Source organism: Oncorhynchus nerka, linkage group LG19 (assembly GCF_034236695.1).
Source record: "Oncorhynchus nerka isolate Pitt River linkage group LG19, Oner_Uvic_2.0, whole genome shotgun sequence".
NCBI classification, from domain to species: domain Eukaryota; kingdom Metazoa; phylum Chordata; class Actinopteri; order Salmoniformes; family Salmonidae; genus Oncorhynchus; species Oncorhynchus nerka.
The window spans coordinates 46,170,612-46,188,111 of record NC_088414.1 but is presented as its reverse complement, the minus strand read 5'-3'; the positions used below and the strand labels follow the sequence as shown (position 1 = coordinate 46,188,111).

General features: G+C 45.3%; 1 protein-coding gene across 2 annotated transcripts in view; it reads left to right on the top strand.

The window, feature by feature from the left end:
* The window catches only part of cadm2a (cell adhesion molecule 2a), a 783,895-nt gene that overhangs the window by 540,248 nt on the left and 226,147 nt on the right, over positions 1 to 17,500 (top strand). For both annotated transcript variants that reach the window (XM_065004991.1, XM_065004990.1), the window contains exon 2: positions 13,105 to 13,254. In XM_065004991.1, coding sequence (XP_064861063.1) covers positions 13,105 to 13,254 — 150 coding nt within the window. The remainder of the gene's footprint in view (positions 1 to 13,104; positions 13,255 to 17,500) is intronic.

Sequence of the window (17,500 nt, the reverse complement as noted above, 5' to 3'; positions counted from 1 at the left end):
CCAGGGCCCTATGGGACCATATTCCCTATTTAGTGCACTATTTTAGACCAGGGCCCTATGGGACCCTATTCCCTATTTAATGCACTACTTTTGACCAGAGACTTATTTGCAGTCGTCAAAAACAGTGCACTAGGAAGTGAAAATGGTTCAATCAACAGGACTAATGGGTTGTACATCAACAGGACTAATGGGTTGTACATCAACAGGACTAATGGGTTGTACATCAACAGGACTAATGGGTTGTACATCAACAGGACTAATGGGTTGTACATCAACAGGACTAATGGGTTGTACATCAACAGGACTAATGGGTTGTACATCAACAGGAACAGCATTGGTTGTATTTGGGTCACGCCATGATCCTATATCAGTATTATACTATATTATACTATAATACTATATCAGTGTTAGATTTATACTTTGTTGTAGCAGCAGGATATTTCCCTGGAAATTGACTTTAGTTTCCTACATGGCGCTGCAGAAAGCCTGTAGCTGAAACCAGATATGAATTGCATTCAAGTGAGTGTTCATTAAGACATTGCGTGTGTTGTAGTGTTTGTGTGGTTATGCTGATTGCAGAAGATTGTTTGGCTAAGGACCCTCCTACAAGCACACTTCACTCAGAAGTGTACAAGCCAGTCCTAAAAACGTATACACTTCAGCCCTGGAAAGTATATACTCGGAGGGAACAGAAGGTTCTTGTCTTAGCGTAATCACGGCTCTGATGTGGAAGGGTAGAGATCAGAGCTCTGACGTGGGAGGGTAGAGATCAGAGCTCTGACGTGGGAGGGTAGAGATCAGAGCTCTGACGTGGGAGGGTAGAGATCAGAGCTCTGACGTGGGAGGGTAGAGATCAGAGCTCTGACGTGGGAGGGTAGAGATCAGAGCTCTGACGTGGGAGGGTAGAGATCAGAGCTCTGACGTGGGAGGGTAGAGATCAGAGCTCTGACGTGGGAGGGTAGAGATCAGAGCTCTGACGTGGGAGGGTTGAGATCAGAGCTCTGACGTGGGAGGATAGAGATCAGAGCTCTGACGTGGGAGGATAGAGATCAGAGCTCTGACGTGGGAGGGTAAAGATCAGAGCTCTGACGTGGGAGGGTGGAGATCAGAGCCTGACGTGGGAGGGTAGAGATCAGAGCTCTGACGTGGGAGGGTAGAGATCAGAGCTCTGACGTGGGAGGGTAGAGATCAGAGCTCTGACGTGGGAGGGTAGAGATCAGAGCTCTGACGTGGGAGGGCTGAGATCAGAGCTCTGACGTGGGAGGGCAGAGATCAGAGCCTGACGTGGGAGGGCAGAGATCAGAGCTCTGACGTGGGAGGGTAGAGATCAGAGCTCTGACGTGGGAGGGTAGAGATCAGAGCTCTGACGTGGGAGGGTGGAGATCAGAGCTCTGACGTGGGAGGGTAGAGATCAGAGCTCTGACGTGGGAGGGTCGAGATCAGAGCTCTGACGTGGGAGGGTAGAGATCAGAGCTCTGACGTGGGAGGGTAGAGATCAGAGCTCTGACGTGGGAGGGTAGAGATCAGAGCTCTGACGTGGGAGGGTGGAGATCAGAGCTCTGACGTGGGAGGGTAGAGATCAGAGCTCTGACGTGGGAGGATAGAGATCAGAGCTCTGACGTGGGAGGGTAGAGATCAGAGCTCTGACGTGGGAGGGTAGAGATCAGAGCTCTGACGTGGGAGGGTAGAGATCAGAGCTCTGACGTGGGAGGGTAGAGATCAGAGCTCTGACGTGGGAGGGTAGAGATCAGAGCTCTGACGTGGGAGGGTAGAGATCAGAGCTCTGACGTGGGAGGGTCGAGATCAGAGCTCTGACGTGGGAGGGTCGAGATCAGAGCTCTGACGTGGGAGGTTAAAAGACTAAATAATTACAGATGCTAACGTACTAAAATGTTTGGGATACGGTACGTTTAGGGTTGCAAAATACCAGTAACTTTTTCTAAATACCCAGGTTTTCTAGAAATCATGGTTGGAGGATTCTGGATTAGGGATATTCCAACCAGGATTTATGGAAAACCAGGACTCTGGTCTGGTCTGGTCTGGTCTGGTCTGGTTTGGTCTGGTCTGGTCTGGTTTGGTCTGGTCTGGTCTGGTCTGGTCTGGTCTGGTCTGGTTTGGTCTGGTCTGGTCTGGTCTGGTCTGGTCTGGTCTGTCTGTCTGTCTGTCTGTCTGTCTGTCTGTCTGTGATTATTTTTATCACACCAAGTACGTTTCCATCATATGCTATAGACTATTATACAGTATCTCAGGCTGTCTTCAGTTGTGTACAGAGTCCAAAATGCTCCCACCAGGTAGTGCAATCATGTAGATGAATAGTGCCATTTGTGTCATTGTTGTTGCATGGTTGGTTAACGAGATGTAAAGTTGGTGTTCCTCGTTTGTTGGGAAAAGGTCAGTGGAAATTGAAATTGAATGAGCTAAAGCTTTATTAGAACGAACACTGACCCTTGAGAACGTTCTCTGAAGAATGGTTTGGATAGAAAAACAGATTAGCTGCTCGGGAAAACAACGCCGTCCATTTAAAATAACATGGATTAGATTGGAGCACTGTGGCTGTGTCCCAAGTATCAACGATTGTATTAATGGTTAGGCTGTCTTGTACTCATTTGCAGCTAAACGCTGAATTGTAGTATGCAGATAAAATAAGATAATGATCGATAAGAGAATGGTTAGCTCGATGAATTTCTTTGGGGGGGGGGGGGGTAAGGTATCTATTCTGATGGAAGCCTAGTTGGATGGTAGTGAAGGTATCTAGTCTGATGGAAGCCTAGTTGGATGGTAGTGAAGGTATCTAGTCTGATGGAAGCCTAGTTGGATGGTAGTGAAGGTATCTAGTCTGATGGAAGCCCAGTTGGATGGTAGTGAAGATATCTAGTCTGATGGAAGCCCAGTTGGATGGTAGTGAAGGTATCTAGTCTGATGGAAGCCTAGTTGGATGGTAGTGACGGGATTGATGATGGTGGTGGTGGTGATGATGTGAACAAGATCTCGCGGTTTATCCATGTTTCTCCAAACGTCACATTTCAAAGTGTTTTTGACACCCTGGGTCGACGACTCCTGCTTAACCTCGTTCCATTTCTCCAAACGTCAAATCCCGAAGTTGAGGGTTAAGGTTTTGTTTAGGGTGAAAACATTACGTTTAAGCGATTCATCCCAGAAGGTTAAAACTGCAACATGTAACTTTGTTGGGAGCGGCCTGACCAAATTCACATAGAAATGTGTGTAATAGATCTGTCGTTCTCATTGAAATAAAGTTTTAAAAAGAGGTATATCTGTTCTAGGTTTGCTATTTCTATGCTTTCCACTCTTAAGTTGTTGTTTTTTTTCGTTTTTCTTTCGGTTTTGTACAGGAGCTTCAAAACATCAGAAAATACATCATTTGTGGTTATAGAAAATATATTTCAGAGCAGTTTAGATGTTGCAACGATTCTATACACTATACTGGTTTGTTTTTTAAATTAGGCAAACTACTGGAAGTTTATCAACCAGGAAATGGCAGAGCGATATCTGTATGGTGGATCTTGAAGTTAATGGTTAAGGTTTGGAATGGTAGTGAAGGTATCTAGTCTGATGGAAGTCTAGTTGGATGGTAGTGAAGGTATCTAGTCTGATGGAAGCCCAGTTGGATGGTAGTGAAGGCATCTAGCCTGATGGAAGCCCAGTTGGATGGTAGTGAAGGCATCTAGCCTGATGGAAGCTCAGTTGGATGGTAGTGAAGGTATCTATTCTGATGGAAGCCTAGTTGGATGGTAGTGAATGTATCTAGTCTGATGGAAGCCTAGTTGGATGGTAGTGAAGGTATCTATTCTGACGGAAGCCTAGTTGGATGGTAGTGAAGGTATCTATTCTAATGGAAGCCTAGTTGGATGGTAGTGAAGGTATATAGTCTGATGGAAGCCTAGTTGGATGGTAGTGAAGGTATCTAGTCTGATGGAAGCCTAGTTGGATGGTAGTGAAGGTATCTATTCTGATGGAAGCCTAGTTGGATGGTAGTGAAGGTATCTAGTCTGATGGAAGCCCAGTTGGATGGTAGTGAAGGTATCTAGTCTGATGGAAGCCTAGTTGGATGGTAGTGAAGGTATTTATTCTGATGGAAGCCTAGTTGGATGGTAGTGAAGGTATCTATTCTGATGGAAGCCTAGTTGGATGGTAGTGAATGTATCTATTCTGATGGAAGCATAGTTGGATGGTAGTGAAGGTATCTAGTCTGATGGAAGCCTAGTTGGATGGTAGTGAAGGTATCTATTCTGATGGAAGCCTAGTTGGATGGTAGTGAATGTATCTATTCTGATGGAAGCATAGTTGGATGGTAGTGAAGGTATCTATTCTGACGGAAGCCTAGTTGGATGGTAGTGAAGGTATCTAGTCTGATGGAAGCCTAGTTGGATGGTAGTGAAGGTATCTATTCTAGTGGAAGCCTAGTTGGATGGTAGTGAAGGTATCTATTCTAGTGGAAGCCTAGTTGGATGGTAGTGAAGGTATCTATTCTAGTGGAAGCCCAGTTGGATGGTAGTGAAGGTATCTATTCTGACGGAAGCCTAGTTGGATGGTAGTGAAGGTATCTATTCTGATGGAAGCATAGTTGGATGGTAGTGAAGGTATCTAGTCTGATGGAAGCCTAGTTGGATGGTAGTGACGGGATTGATGATGGTGGTGATGATGTGAACAAGATCTCGCGGTTTATCCATATTTCTCCAAACGTCACATTTCAAAGTGTTTTTGACATCCTGGGTCGACGACTCCTGCTTAACCTCGTTCCATTTCTCCAAACGTCAAATCCCGAAGTTGAGGGTTAAGGTTTTGTTTAGGGTGAAAACATTACGTTTAAGCGATTCATCCCAGAAGGTTAAAACTGCAACATGTAACTTTGTTGGGAGCGGCCTGACCAAATTCACATAGAAATGTGTGTAATAGATCTGTCGTTCTCATTGAAATAAAGTTTTAAAAAGAGGTATATCTGTTCTAGGTGTGCTATTTCTATGCTTTCCACTCTTAAGTTGTTGTTTTTTTGTCTTTTTCTTTCAGTTTTGTACAGGAGCTTCAAAACATCAGAAAATACATCATTTGTGGTTATAGAAAATATATTTCAGAGCAGTTTAGATGTTGCAACGATTCTATACACTATACTGGTTTGTTTTTTAAATTAGGCAAACTACTGGAAGTTTATCAACCAGGAAATGGCAGAGCGATATCTGTATGGTGGATCTTGAAGTTAATGGTTAAGGTTTGGAATGGTAATGAAGGTATCTAGTCTGATGGAAGTCTAGTTGGATGGTAGTGAAGGTATCTAGTCTGATGGAAGCCCAGTTGGATGGTAGTGAAGGCATCTAGCCTGATGGAAGCCCAGTTGGATGGTAGTGAAGGTATCTATTCTGACGGAAGCCTAGTTGGATGGTAGTGAAGGTATCTATTCTGATGGAAGCCTAGTTGGATGGTAGTGAAGGTATCTATTCTGATGGAAGCCTAGTTGGATGGTAGTGAAGGTATCTATTCTGATGGAAGTCTAGTTGGATGGTAGTGAAGGTATCTAGTCTGATGGAAGCCCAGTTGGATGGTAGTGAAGGTATCTAGTCTGATGGAAGCCCAGTTGGATGGTAGTGAAGGTATCTAGTCTGATGGAAGCCTAGTTGGATGGTAGTGAAGGTATCTATTCTGATGGAAGCCTAGTTGGATGGTAGTGAAGGTATCTATTCTAGTGGAAGCCCAGTTGGATGGTAGTGAAGGTATCTATTCTGACGGAAGCCTAGTTGGATGGTAGTGAAGGTATCTAGTCTGATGGAAGCCTAGTTGGATGGTAGTGAAGGTATCTATTCTAGTGGAAGCCTAGTTGGATGGTAGTGAAGGTATCTATTCTAGTGGAAGCCCAGTTGGATGGTAGTGAAGGTATCTATTCTGACGGAAGCCTAGTTGGATGGTAGTGAAGGTATCTAGTCTGATGGAAGCCTAGTTGGATGGTAAGTGAAGGTATCTATTCTGATGGAAGCCTAGTTGGATGGTAGTGAAGGTATCTAGTCTGAAGGAAGCCTAGTTGGATGGTAGTGACGGGATTGATGATGGTGGTGATGATGTGAACAAGATCTCGCGGTTTATCCATGTTTCTCCAAACGTCACATTTCAAAGTGTTTTTGACACCCTGGGTCGATGACTCCTGCTTAACGTCGTTCCATTTCTCCAAACGTTAAATCCCGAAGTTGAGGGTTAAGGTTTTGTTTAGGGTGAAAACATTACTTTTAAGTGATTCATCCCAGAAGGTTAAAACTGCAACATGTAACTTTGTTGGGAGCGGCCTGACCAAATTCACATAGAAATGTGTGTAATAGATCTGTCGTTCTCATTGAAATAAAGTTTTAAAGAGGTATATCTGTTCTAGGTGTGCTATTTCTATGCTTTCCACTCTTAAGATGTTGTTTTTTTTCGTTTTTCTTTCGGTTTTGTACAGGAGCTTCAAAACATCAGAAAATACATCATTTGTGGTTATAGAAAATATATTTCAGAGCAGTTTAGATGTTGCAACGATTCTATACACTATACTGGTTTGTTTTTTAAATTAGGCAAACTACTGGAAGTTTATCAACCAGGAAATGGCAGAGCGATATCTGTATGGTGGATCTTGAAGTTAATGGTTCAGGTTTGGAATGGTAGTGAAGGTATCTAGTCTGATGGAAGTCTAGTTGGATGGTAGTGAAGGTATCTAGTCTGATGGAAACCCAGTTGGATGGTAGTGAAGGCATCTAGCCTGATGGAAGCCCAGTTGGATGGTAGTGAAGGTATCTAGTCTGATGGTAGTGAAGGTATCTAGCCTGATGGAAGCCCAGTTGGATGGTAGTGAAGGTATCTAGTCTGATGGAAGCCTAGTTGGATGGTAGTGAAGGTATCTAGCCTGATGGAAGCCCAGTTGGATGGTAGTGAAGATATCTAGTCTGATGGAAGCCTAGTTGGATGGTAGTGAAGGTATCTAGTCTGATGGAAGCCTAGTTGGATGGTAGTGAAGGTATCTATTCTGACGGAAGCCTAGTTGGATGGTAGTGAAGATATCTAGTCTGATGGAAGCCTAGTTGGATGGTAGTGAAGGTATCTAGCCTGATGGAAGCCCAGTTGGATGGTAGTGAAAATATCTATTCTGACGCAAGCCTAGCTGGATGGTAGTGAAGATATCTAGTCTGATGGAAGCCTAGTTGGAAGGTAGTGAAGGTATCTAGCCTGATGGAAGCCTAGTTGGATGGTAGTGAAGGTTTAAATGAGTGTTTACCACTAGGATTGAACAAGTGACCTTTGGATTTGGAGTCATACGATTTAGCAAAACCCAAGCCTGGCAATAGCGCTCATTGTTGCGCCCCTGGTGGGCAGTTTTGAAGGCATTTCCCTGATGTCCTCAGGACGTGGACGTCTATTTTCGAAGTCAATCTTGAGCGATCTGCCTGGATGATGGAGCTGGCTTTCTGGAGCTATGAAGAAGATTATATATATTTTTTTTAAACGTGGAGAAGCCATCCTTTTATCTCCGTCACGGTTTCAGGTGTATGTCAGAATCAAAATGTGACAGTGGAGGATATTGGCTATGAAAATCTTTCAACTGCTTCTCGAACATATCCAATGTGCCACCACCGTTCATTTGCGATGGCGACCTGATGCGAGAGCTCACACCTTAACCGGAAATTCGCCATCCCAAAGAGAGAGTTATTACTCTGATATAAAAAAATAAAATATAAAAAACTGTTGTAACACTTTACCACTTAATAAGGCAGGTTTTCATGTTTGTTTTTTTTGACTGACCGACAACAACAAAAACATGAGGTTATTTCGTATCAGGTGAGGTATGAGGAGAAAGCCTACAGGGTTTTAATGCGACCACGGGTAGTCTGAAGTGTTTTGATTGGGGGGGGGGGGTGAAAGCAGTAAGCATGCACATACAGGGAGAGGGGTTAGTGGGGCACATGATGGATCCCTCTGCTACACAGCTGAGCACGGGCCTCCACCTTCGGGCCAGACTCAACCCTAAACATGGGAATTGCAAGATTCATACGGTTGATGTTAATGTTGACGATTGTTAATGTAGCCAGGTTGCCGTGGCGGGTTGCCGTGGCGGGTTGCCGTGGCAGGTTGCCGTGGCTGGTTGCCGTGGCTGGGAGCTCAGGGGTGTCGTGAAAGTGGCTGAACTCCCGGCAGTGATTACAAAGAGCATCTTACTATGAGGTTGATACGCCTGTCTCACAGACAGTGGAGAATGATGTGCCAAGTGCAATTACAGACACACAGGGTGATGTGCCCGGTGTAATTACAGACACACAGGGTGATGTGCCCAGTGTTGTTTTACAGACTCACAGGGTGATGTGCCCAGTGTAATTACAGACTCACAGGGTGAGGTGCCCAGTGTAATTACAGACACACAGGGTGATGTGCCCAGTGTAATTACAGACACCCGGGGTGATGTGCCCAGTGTAATTACAGACACACGGGGTGATGTGCCCGGTGTAATTACAGACACACAGGGTGATGTGCCCAGTGTAATTACAGACACACGGGGTAATGTGCCCGGTGTAATTACAGACTCACAGGGTGATGTGCCCAGTGTAATTACAGACACACGGGGTATTGTGCCCAGTGCTGTTACAGACACACAGGGTGATGTGCCCAGTGCTGTTACAGACACACAGGGTGATGTGCCCAGTGCTGTTACAGACACACAGGGTGATGTGCCCAGTGTTGTTACAGACACACAGGGTGATGTGCCCAGTGTTGTTACAGACACACAGGGTGATGTGCCCAGTGTTGTAACAGACACACAATGTGATGTGCCCCGTGTAATTACAGACACACAGGGTGATGTTCCCAGTGTAATTACAGACACACAAGGTGATGTGCCCAGTGTAATTACAGACACACAAGGTGATGTGCCCAGTGTAATTACAGACACAAAGGGTGATGTGCCCAGTGTTGTTACAGACACACAGGGTGATGTTTAGCCTGGGTAGTGGGTTTAGATCATGGGTCAAGCTACTGTACTCTGGGCTTCTGTTATGGTGAAAGTGTGGGGGTGGGCTGAGACGGCCAGGCTGAGGGGGTGGGCTGAGACGGCCAGACTGAGGGGGTGGGCTGAGGAGGTGGGCTGAGACGGCCAGACTGAGGGGGTGGGCTGAGGAGGTTGGCTGAGACGGCCAGACTGAGGGGGTGGGCTGAGGGGGAGGGCTGAGCAGGTCAGGCTGAGGGGGTGGGCTGAGAAGGCCAGACTGAGGGGGGTGGGCTGAGACGGCCAGGCTGAGGGGGAGGGCTGAGACGGCCAGGCTGAGGGGGAGGGCTGAGACGGCCAGGCTGAGGGGGAGGGCTGAGACGGCCAGGCTGAGGGGGTGGGCTGAGACGGCCAGACTGAGGGAGTGGGCTGAGACGGCCAGACTGAGGGGGTGGGCTGAGACGGCCAGGCTGAGGGGTGGGCTGAGACGGCCAGGCTGAGGGGGTGGGCTGAGACGGCCAGACTGAGGGGGTGGGCTGAGACGGCCAGACTGAGGGGGTGGGCTGAGACGGCCAGACTGAGGGGTGGGCTGAGACGGCCAGACTGAGGGGGGGTGGACGGCCAGGCTGAGACGGCCAGGCTGAGGGGGTGGGCTGAGACGGCCAGGCTGAGGGGGGGGTGGGCTGAGACGGCCAGGCTGAGGGGGTGGGCTGAGGAGGTGGGCTGAGACGGCCAGACTGAGGGGGTGGCTGGCTGGGCTGAGACGGCCAGGCTGAGGGGGTGGGCTGAGGAGGTGGGCTGAGACGGCCAGGCTGAGGGGGTGGGCTGAGACGGCCAGGCTGAGGGGTGGGCTGAGACGGCCAGGCTGAGGGGGTGGGCTGAGGAGGTGGGCTGAGACGGCCAGACTGAGGGGGTGGGCTGAGACGGCCAGGCTGAGGGGGTGGGCTGAGGAGGTGGGCTGAGACGGCCAGGCTGAGGGGGTGGGCTGAGACGGCCAGGCTGAGGGGGTGGGCTGAGGAGGTGGGCTGAGGAGGTGGGCTGAGACGGCCAGACTGAGGGAGTGGGCTGAGACGGCCAGACTGGGGGGGTGGCTGCAGGGGTGTCCACACCGGGGGGTGGCTGCAGGGGTGTCCACACCGGGGTCAGCTCTAGTGATCAGCCATAGAATCACTGCTGTGCAGGTGCAGTGGACGAGGAGAGGGGTTTGGTTCTAACTTTCTAGGTTAAATGAAATTTAAGTTTATATTTTAAATAAAGTTTGTATTGTAAATTATGTAATAACTATTGGGCCAACAAAGTATTTGTTTTGATTTTATCTCTCTTTCTTTCTCCCTCTCTCTCTCTCCCCCTTCCCTTCCTCCTTGTCCATCTCTCCCTCCCTGTCCATCTCTCCCTCCCTCTCTCCCCCTTCCCTTCCTCCTTGTCCATCTCTCCCTCTCTCTCTTCCCCTTCCCTCCCTCCCTGTCCATCTCTCTCCCTCCCTCTCCCGCCCCATCGCTCTCCGTCCCCCTTCCTCCCTGTGTGTGTGTGTGAGCATTAAGCCGCGTTTTATCCTGAGACTTTAGTGGTGGTTCTTAGTTAGAGAGGCCCGTAGAGGAGCTAATTTACCCCCCAGAGGAGAGCTCAATCTTGGGCTAGTAATTAGGCCTTTCAGCCTCCTTCCTGGAGAGTAGGCTCCATCCAACGTATCTCCTCTACTTTGTTCTATATGCGGAAATGGGACGGATGTTACACATGCTGGTGTCCTGATACCACAGAGAACGCCTTGTTCAGTGGAATGCCAACGACCCTCTACCGCTATAATGTCAGTTTTTAATACATATTCATAATATGGGTCTAATCGTCGTGTTGTATTTCCTGAGAAGGAACGTTGTGTTGTATTTCCTGAGAGGGAACTTCGTGTTGTATTTCCTGAGAGGGAACGTCGTGTTGTATTTCCTGAGAGGGAACTTCGTGTTGTATTTCCTGAGAGGAAACGTCGTGTTGTATTTCCTGAGAGGGAACGTCGTGTTGTATTTCCTGAGAGGAAACGTCGTGTTGTATTTCCTGAGAGGAAACGTTGTGTTGTATTTCCTGAGAGGGAACGTCGTGTTGTATTTCCTGAGAGGGAACGTCGTGTTGTATTTCCTGAGAGGGAACGTCGTGTTGTATTTCCTGAGAGGGAACGTCGTGTTGTATTTCCTGAGAGGGAACGTCGTGTTGTATTTCCTGAGAGGGAACGTGGTGTTGTATTTCCTGAGAGGGAACGTGGTGTTGTATTTCCTGAGAGGCAACGTCGTGTTGTATTTCCTGAGAGGGAATTTGATGAATGGTACACAAGACACATGACAACATTTAACAGTAAACCATGAACATGACTAATCCATGTAGAACACTAAACCATGTAGAACATTAAACCATGTAGAACACTAAACCATGTAGAACACTAAACCATGTCCATATAGAACACTAAACCATGTAGAACACTAAACCATGTAGAACACTAAACCATATAGAACACTAAACCATGTAGAACACTAAATCATGTATAACACTAAATCATGTAGAACACTAAATCATGTAGAACACTAACCCATGTCGGTGTAGAACACTAAACCATGTAGAACACTAAACCATGTCCATATAGAACACTAAACCATATAGAACACTAAACCATATAGAACACTAAACCATATAGAACACTAAACCATATAGAACACTAAACCATGTCCATATAGAACACTAAACCATATAGAATACTAAACCATGTAGAACACTAAACCATGTAGAACACTAAACCATGTCGGTGTAGATCACTAAACCATATAGAACACTAAACCATGTAGAACGCTAAACCATGTTGGTGTAGAACACTAAACCATGTAGAACACTAAACCATGTCCATGTAGAACACTAAACCATATAGAACACTAAACCATGTAGAACACTAAACCATGTAGAACACTAAACCATGTCGGTGTAGAACACTAAACCATGTAGAACACTAAACTATGTAGAATGCTAAACCATGTAGAACCCTAAACCATGTCTATGTAGAACACTAAACCATGTACAACACTAAACCATGTAGAACACTAAACCATGTCGGTGTAGAACACTAAACCATGCCGATGTAGAACACTAAACCATGTAGAACACTAAACCATATAAAACACTAAACCATGTAGAACTCTAAACTATGTCGGTGTAGAACACTAAACCATGTAGAACACTAAACCATGCCGGTGTAGAACACTAAACCATGTAGAACACTAAACCATGTAGAACACTGAACCATGCTGGTGTAGAACAGTAAACCATGTAGAACACTAAACCATGTAGAACACTAAACCATGTAGAACACTAAACCATGGAGAACACTGAACCATGCCGGTGTAGAACACTAAACCATGTAGAACACTAAACCATGTAGAACACTACACCATGTAGAACACTAAACCATGTAGAACACTAAACCATGTAGAACACTGAACCATGCCGGTGTAGAACACTAAACCATGTAGAACACTAAACCATGTAGAACACTAAACCATGTAGAACACTAAACCATGCCGGTGTAGAACACTAAACCATGTAGAACACTAAACCATGCCGATGTAGAACACTAAACCATGTAGAACACTAAACCATGTGGAACACTACACCATGTAGAACACTAAACCATGTAGAACACTACACCATGTAGAACACTAAACCATGTAGAACACTGAACCATGACGGTGTAGAACACTAAACCATGTAGAACACTAAACCATGCCGATGTAGAACACTAAACCATGTAGAACACTAAACCATGTAGAACACTAAACCATGTAGAACACTGAACCATGACGGTGTAGAACACTAAACCATGTAGAACACTAAACCATGTAGAACACTAAACCATGTAGGCTACAGTATAGAGGAATAGAAGCATTCTATGCAATTACAGGGTATACTGTCTACACATACTGTATTTGGAAATCAAAACTTCAACGTTGAAAAGGTTTGATGCTGGCACAAAACTACAACCATCTCTCTTAGATTGGAAGAACTGCGTTTGTCTTCTGCTAGCAATAATGTTTACCCATACTAAACCCAATGAATCTTACGCTACGAATGATGGTTTGTCATATTTACTCCTCTCTCTCACTGTCTTCTCTCCTCTCTCTCCCCAGGGTCGTCAGGGCAGCAACCCTTGGTCCAGAATCAGACAGTAACAGAGGGGGGGACGGCCAACATGACTTGCAGGGTAGAGTACAACGACCAAACTTCTCTCCAGTGGTCTAACCCTGCACAGCAGACACTGTTCTTCGGAGACAAGAAAGGTAAGAGCAACGAGATCACTAAAGATAGACTGCAATATTCCACGTTTGTCCAGGTCCCCAAGACGTCACTATATGCCTTCTTCTTCGTAATATTATTATTTTTTTAAACGAGTACCAAGAACTGGGATTGAACCCGCGATGCTCAGTCAAAAATCAACGTTTATCCTAGTGAGACACGATCCACATTTCCATCCACAGTTTTTATGCGAGTAAAGTCAAACCGTATAAAAAGAATATTATTACCAATTGTGATGGAAATAGGAGGTTTCGTTTCAAATGTGATAAATGCCAACAGATGATCTGTTCGTTGGACATGTTTGGATCTTTTCAAATCAAATCAAACTTTATTTGTCACATGTGCCGAATACAACAGGTGTAGTAGACCTTTTCTGTGAAATGCTTTACTTACTAGCCCTTAACCAACAATGCAGTTCAAGAAGAGTTAAGAAAATATTTACCAAACAATAGTAAAAAATAATAACAAGTAACACAATAAAATAACATAACGAGGCTATATACAGATGGTTCTGGTACCAGTTGCAAACCGCAGTCTGGCTTTTTTATGGTGGTTTTGGAGCAGTGGCTTCTTCCTTGCTGAGCGGCCTTTCAGATTATGTCGATATAGGACTTGTTTTACTGTGGATATAGATATTTTTGTACCTGTTTCCTCCAGCATCTTCACAAGGTCCTTTTGCTGTTGTTCTGGGATTGATTTGCACTTTTCCCACAAAAGTACGTTCATCTCTAGGAGACAAAACGCGTCTCCTTCCTGAGCGGTATGACGGCTGCATGGTCCCATGGTGTTTATACTTGCGTACTATTGTTTGTACAGATGAACTTGGTACCTTCAGGCGTTTGGAATAGATGAACCAGACTTGTGGAGGTCTACAATTTTTTTTCTGAGGTCTTGGCTGATTTGCCATGATGTCAAGCAAATAGGCACTGAGTTTGAAGTTAGGCCTTGAAATACATCCACAGGTCCACCTCCAATTGACTCAAATTATGTCAATTAGCCTATCAGAAGTTTCCAAAGCCATGACATGATTTTCTGGAATTTTCCAAGCTGTTTAAAGGCACAGTCAGTTTAGTGTATGTAAACTTCTGACCCACTGGAATTGTGATACAGTGAATTATAAGTGAAATAATCTGTCTGTAAACAATTGTTGGAAAATTACTTGTGTGATTTTGCACAATGTGGATGTCCTAACCGACTTGCCAAAACTATAGTTTGTTAACAAGGAATGTGTGGAGTGGTTGAAAAACGAGTTTTAATGACTCCAACCTAAGTGTATGTAAACTTCTGACTTCAACTGTATATAAGTAAATAATAATATCAATATAGAACAAAACACATCACGACAAGAGAGACAACACAACACTACGTAAAGAGAGACCTAAGACAACAACAGAGCATGGTAGCAACACATGACAACAACAACATGGTAGCAACACAACATAACAACAACATGGTAGCAACACAACATGACAACAACAACATGGTAGCAACACAACATGATAACAACAACATGGTAGCAACACAACATAACAACAACATGGTAGCAACACAACATGACAACAACAACATGGTAGCAACACAACATGACAACAACATGGTAGCAACACAACATAACAACAACATGGTAGCAACACAACATGACAACAACATGGTAGCAACACAACATGACAACAACATGGTAGCAACACAACATGACAACAACATGGTAGCAACACAACATAACAACAACATGGTAGCAACACAACATGACAACAACAACATGGTAGCAACACAACATGACAACAACATGGTAGCAACACAACATAACAACAACATGGTAGCAACACAACATGACAACAACAACATGGTAGCAACACAACATGACAACAACATGGTAGCAACACAACATGACAACAACAACATGGTAGCAACACAACATAACAACAACATGGTAGCAACACAACATGACAACAACAACATGGTAGCAACACAACATAACAACAACATGGTAGAAGCAGAAAACATGGTAGGAGCATTATTGGGCACAGACAACAGCACAAAGGGCAAGAAGGTAGAGACAATAACAGTTTGAGTGTTTGTTGCAGCTCGTTCCAGTCGCTAGCTGCTGAGAACTGAAAAGACGAGCGACCCAGGGATGTGTGTGCTTTGTGGACCTTTAACAGAATGTGACTGGCAGAACGGATGTTTGTATGTGGAGGGTGAGGGCTGCAGTAGATATCTCAGATAGGGGAAGGGAGGCCTAACAGGGTTTTATAAATAAGCATCAACCAGTGGGTCTTGCGTTGGGTATACAGAGATGACCAGTTTACAGAAGAGTATAGAGTGCAGTGATGTGTCCTATGAGGAGCATTGGTGGCAAATCTGATGGCCGAATGGTAAAGAACATCTAGCCGCTCGAGAGCACCCTTATCTGCCGATCTATAAATTACATCTCGGTAATCTAGCATGGGTAGGATGGTCATCTGAATCAGGGTTAGTTTGGGATGAAAGAGGAGCGATTACGATAGAGGAAACCAAGTCTAGATTTAACTTTAGCATGCAGCTTTGATATGTGCTGAGAGAAGGACAGTGTACCATCTAGCCATACTCCCAAGTACTTGTTTGAGGTGACTACCTCAAGCTCTAAACCCTCAGAGGTAGTAATCACACCTTTGGGGAGAGGGGCATTATTCTTACCAAACCACATGACCTTTGTTTTGGAGGTGTTCAGAACAAGGTTAAGGGTTGTTGATGTAAATTGAGAAGAGTGTGGGGCCTAGGGTCGAGCCTTGGGGTACTCCCTTGGTGACAGGCAGTGGCTGAGACAGCAGATTTTCTGACTTCATACACTGCACTCTTTGAGAGAGGTAGTTAGCAAACCAGGCCAAAGACCCCTCAGAGACACCAATACTACAAAGCTGGCCCACAAGAATGGAATGGTTTACCGTATCAAAAGCTTTGGCCAAGTCAATAAAAATAGCAGTACAACATTGCTTAGAATCAAGGGCAATAGTGACATCATTGAGGACCTTTAAGGTTGCAGTGACACATCCATAACCTAAGCGGAAACCAGATTGCATACCCAAGAGAATACTATACACATCAAGAAAGCGTGGTCAACAGCTTTTCATAAGGTACTCTACCTCAGGCGAGCAATACCTTGAGACTTCAGAATATTGGAAGACTTCTTTAATATTAGATTATCTGTTTGTGTCGGTAAAATGTATTATGTGAGAAATGGCAGTGGAAATGGCTTCATGGTCAAATATTGATCATCATATCGAAGTACACTGCATGACCAAAAGTATGTGGACAACTGCTCGTCGAACATCTCATTCCAAAATCATGGGCATTAATATGGAGTGTATCACCCCTTTGCTGCTATAACAGCCTCCACTCTTCTGGGAAGGCTTTCCACTAGATGTTGGAACATTGCTGCTATAACAGCCTCCACTCTTCTGGGAAGGCTTTCCACTAGATGTTGGAACATTGCTGCTATAACATCCTCCACTCTTCTGGGAAGGCTTTCCACTAGATGTTGGAACATTGCTGCTATAACAGCCTCCACTCTTCTGGGAAGGCTTTCCACTAGATGTTGGAACATTGCTGCTATAACAGCCTCCACTCTTCTGGGAAGGCTTTCCACTAGATGTTGGAACATTGCTGCAGGGATTTTCTTCCTTTCAGCCGCAAGAGCATTAGTGAGGTCGGGCATTGATGTTGAGGCAATTAGTCCTGGCTCGCAGTCGGCATTCCAAATTATCTCAAAGGTGTTAGATGGGGTTGAGGTCAGGGCTCTGTGCAGGCCAGCCAAGTTCTTCCACACCTTTTTCTACAAACCACATTTGCCATAAAGTTGGAAGCACAGAATCGTCTAGAATGTCATTGTATGCTCTAGGCCTAGGGTTAAGATTTCCTTTCACCGGAGGAGACTGAACCATAAAAACAGCCCCAGACCAGTATTTCTCCTCCACCAAACTTGACAGTTGACACTATGCATTCGGGCAGGTAGCACTCTCCTGGCAGCCGCCAAAACCCAGATTTGTCCGTCGGACTTCCAAATGGTGAAGCGTGATTCGTCACTCCAGAGACCAATGGGGGGTGGCGAGCTTTACATCATTAAGAACAGTTTTTTTCACTAATGTTGCTTCCAGAGGCCGTTTGGACTCAGACGATATTTACACGCTACACTCTTCAGCACACGCCGGCCCCGTTCTCGGAGCTTGTGTGGCCTACCACTTCAAGGCGGAG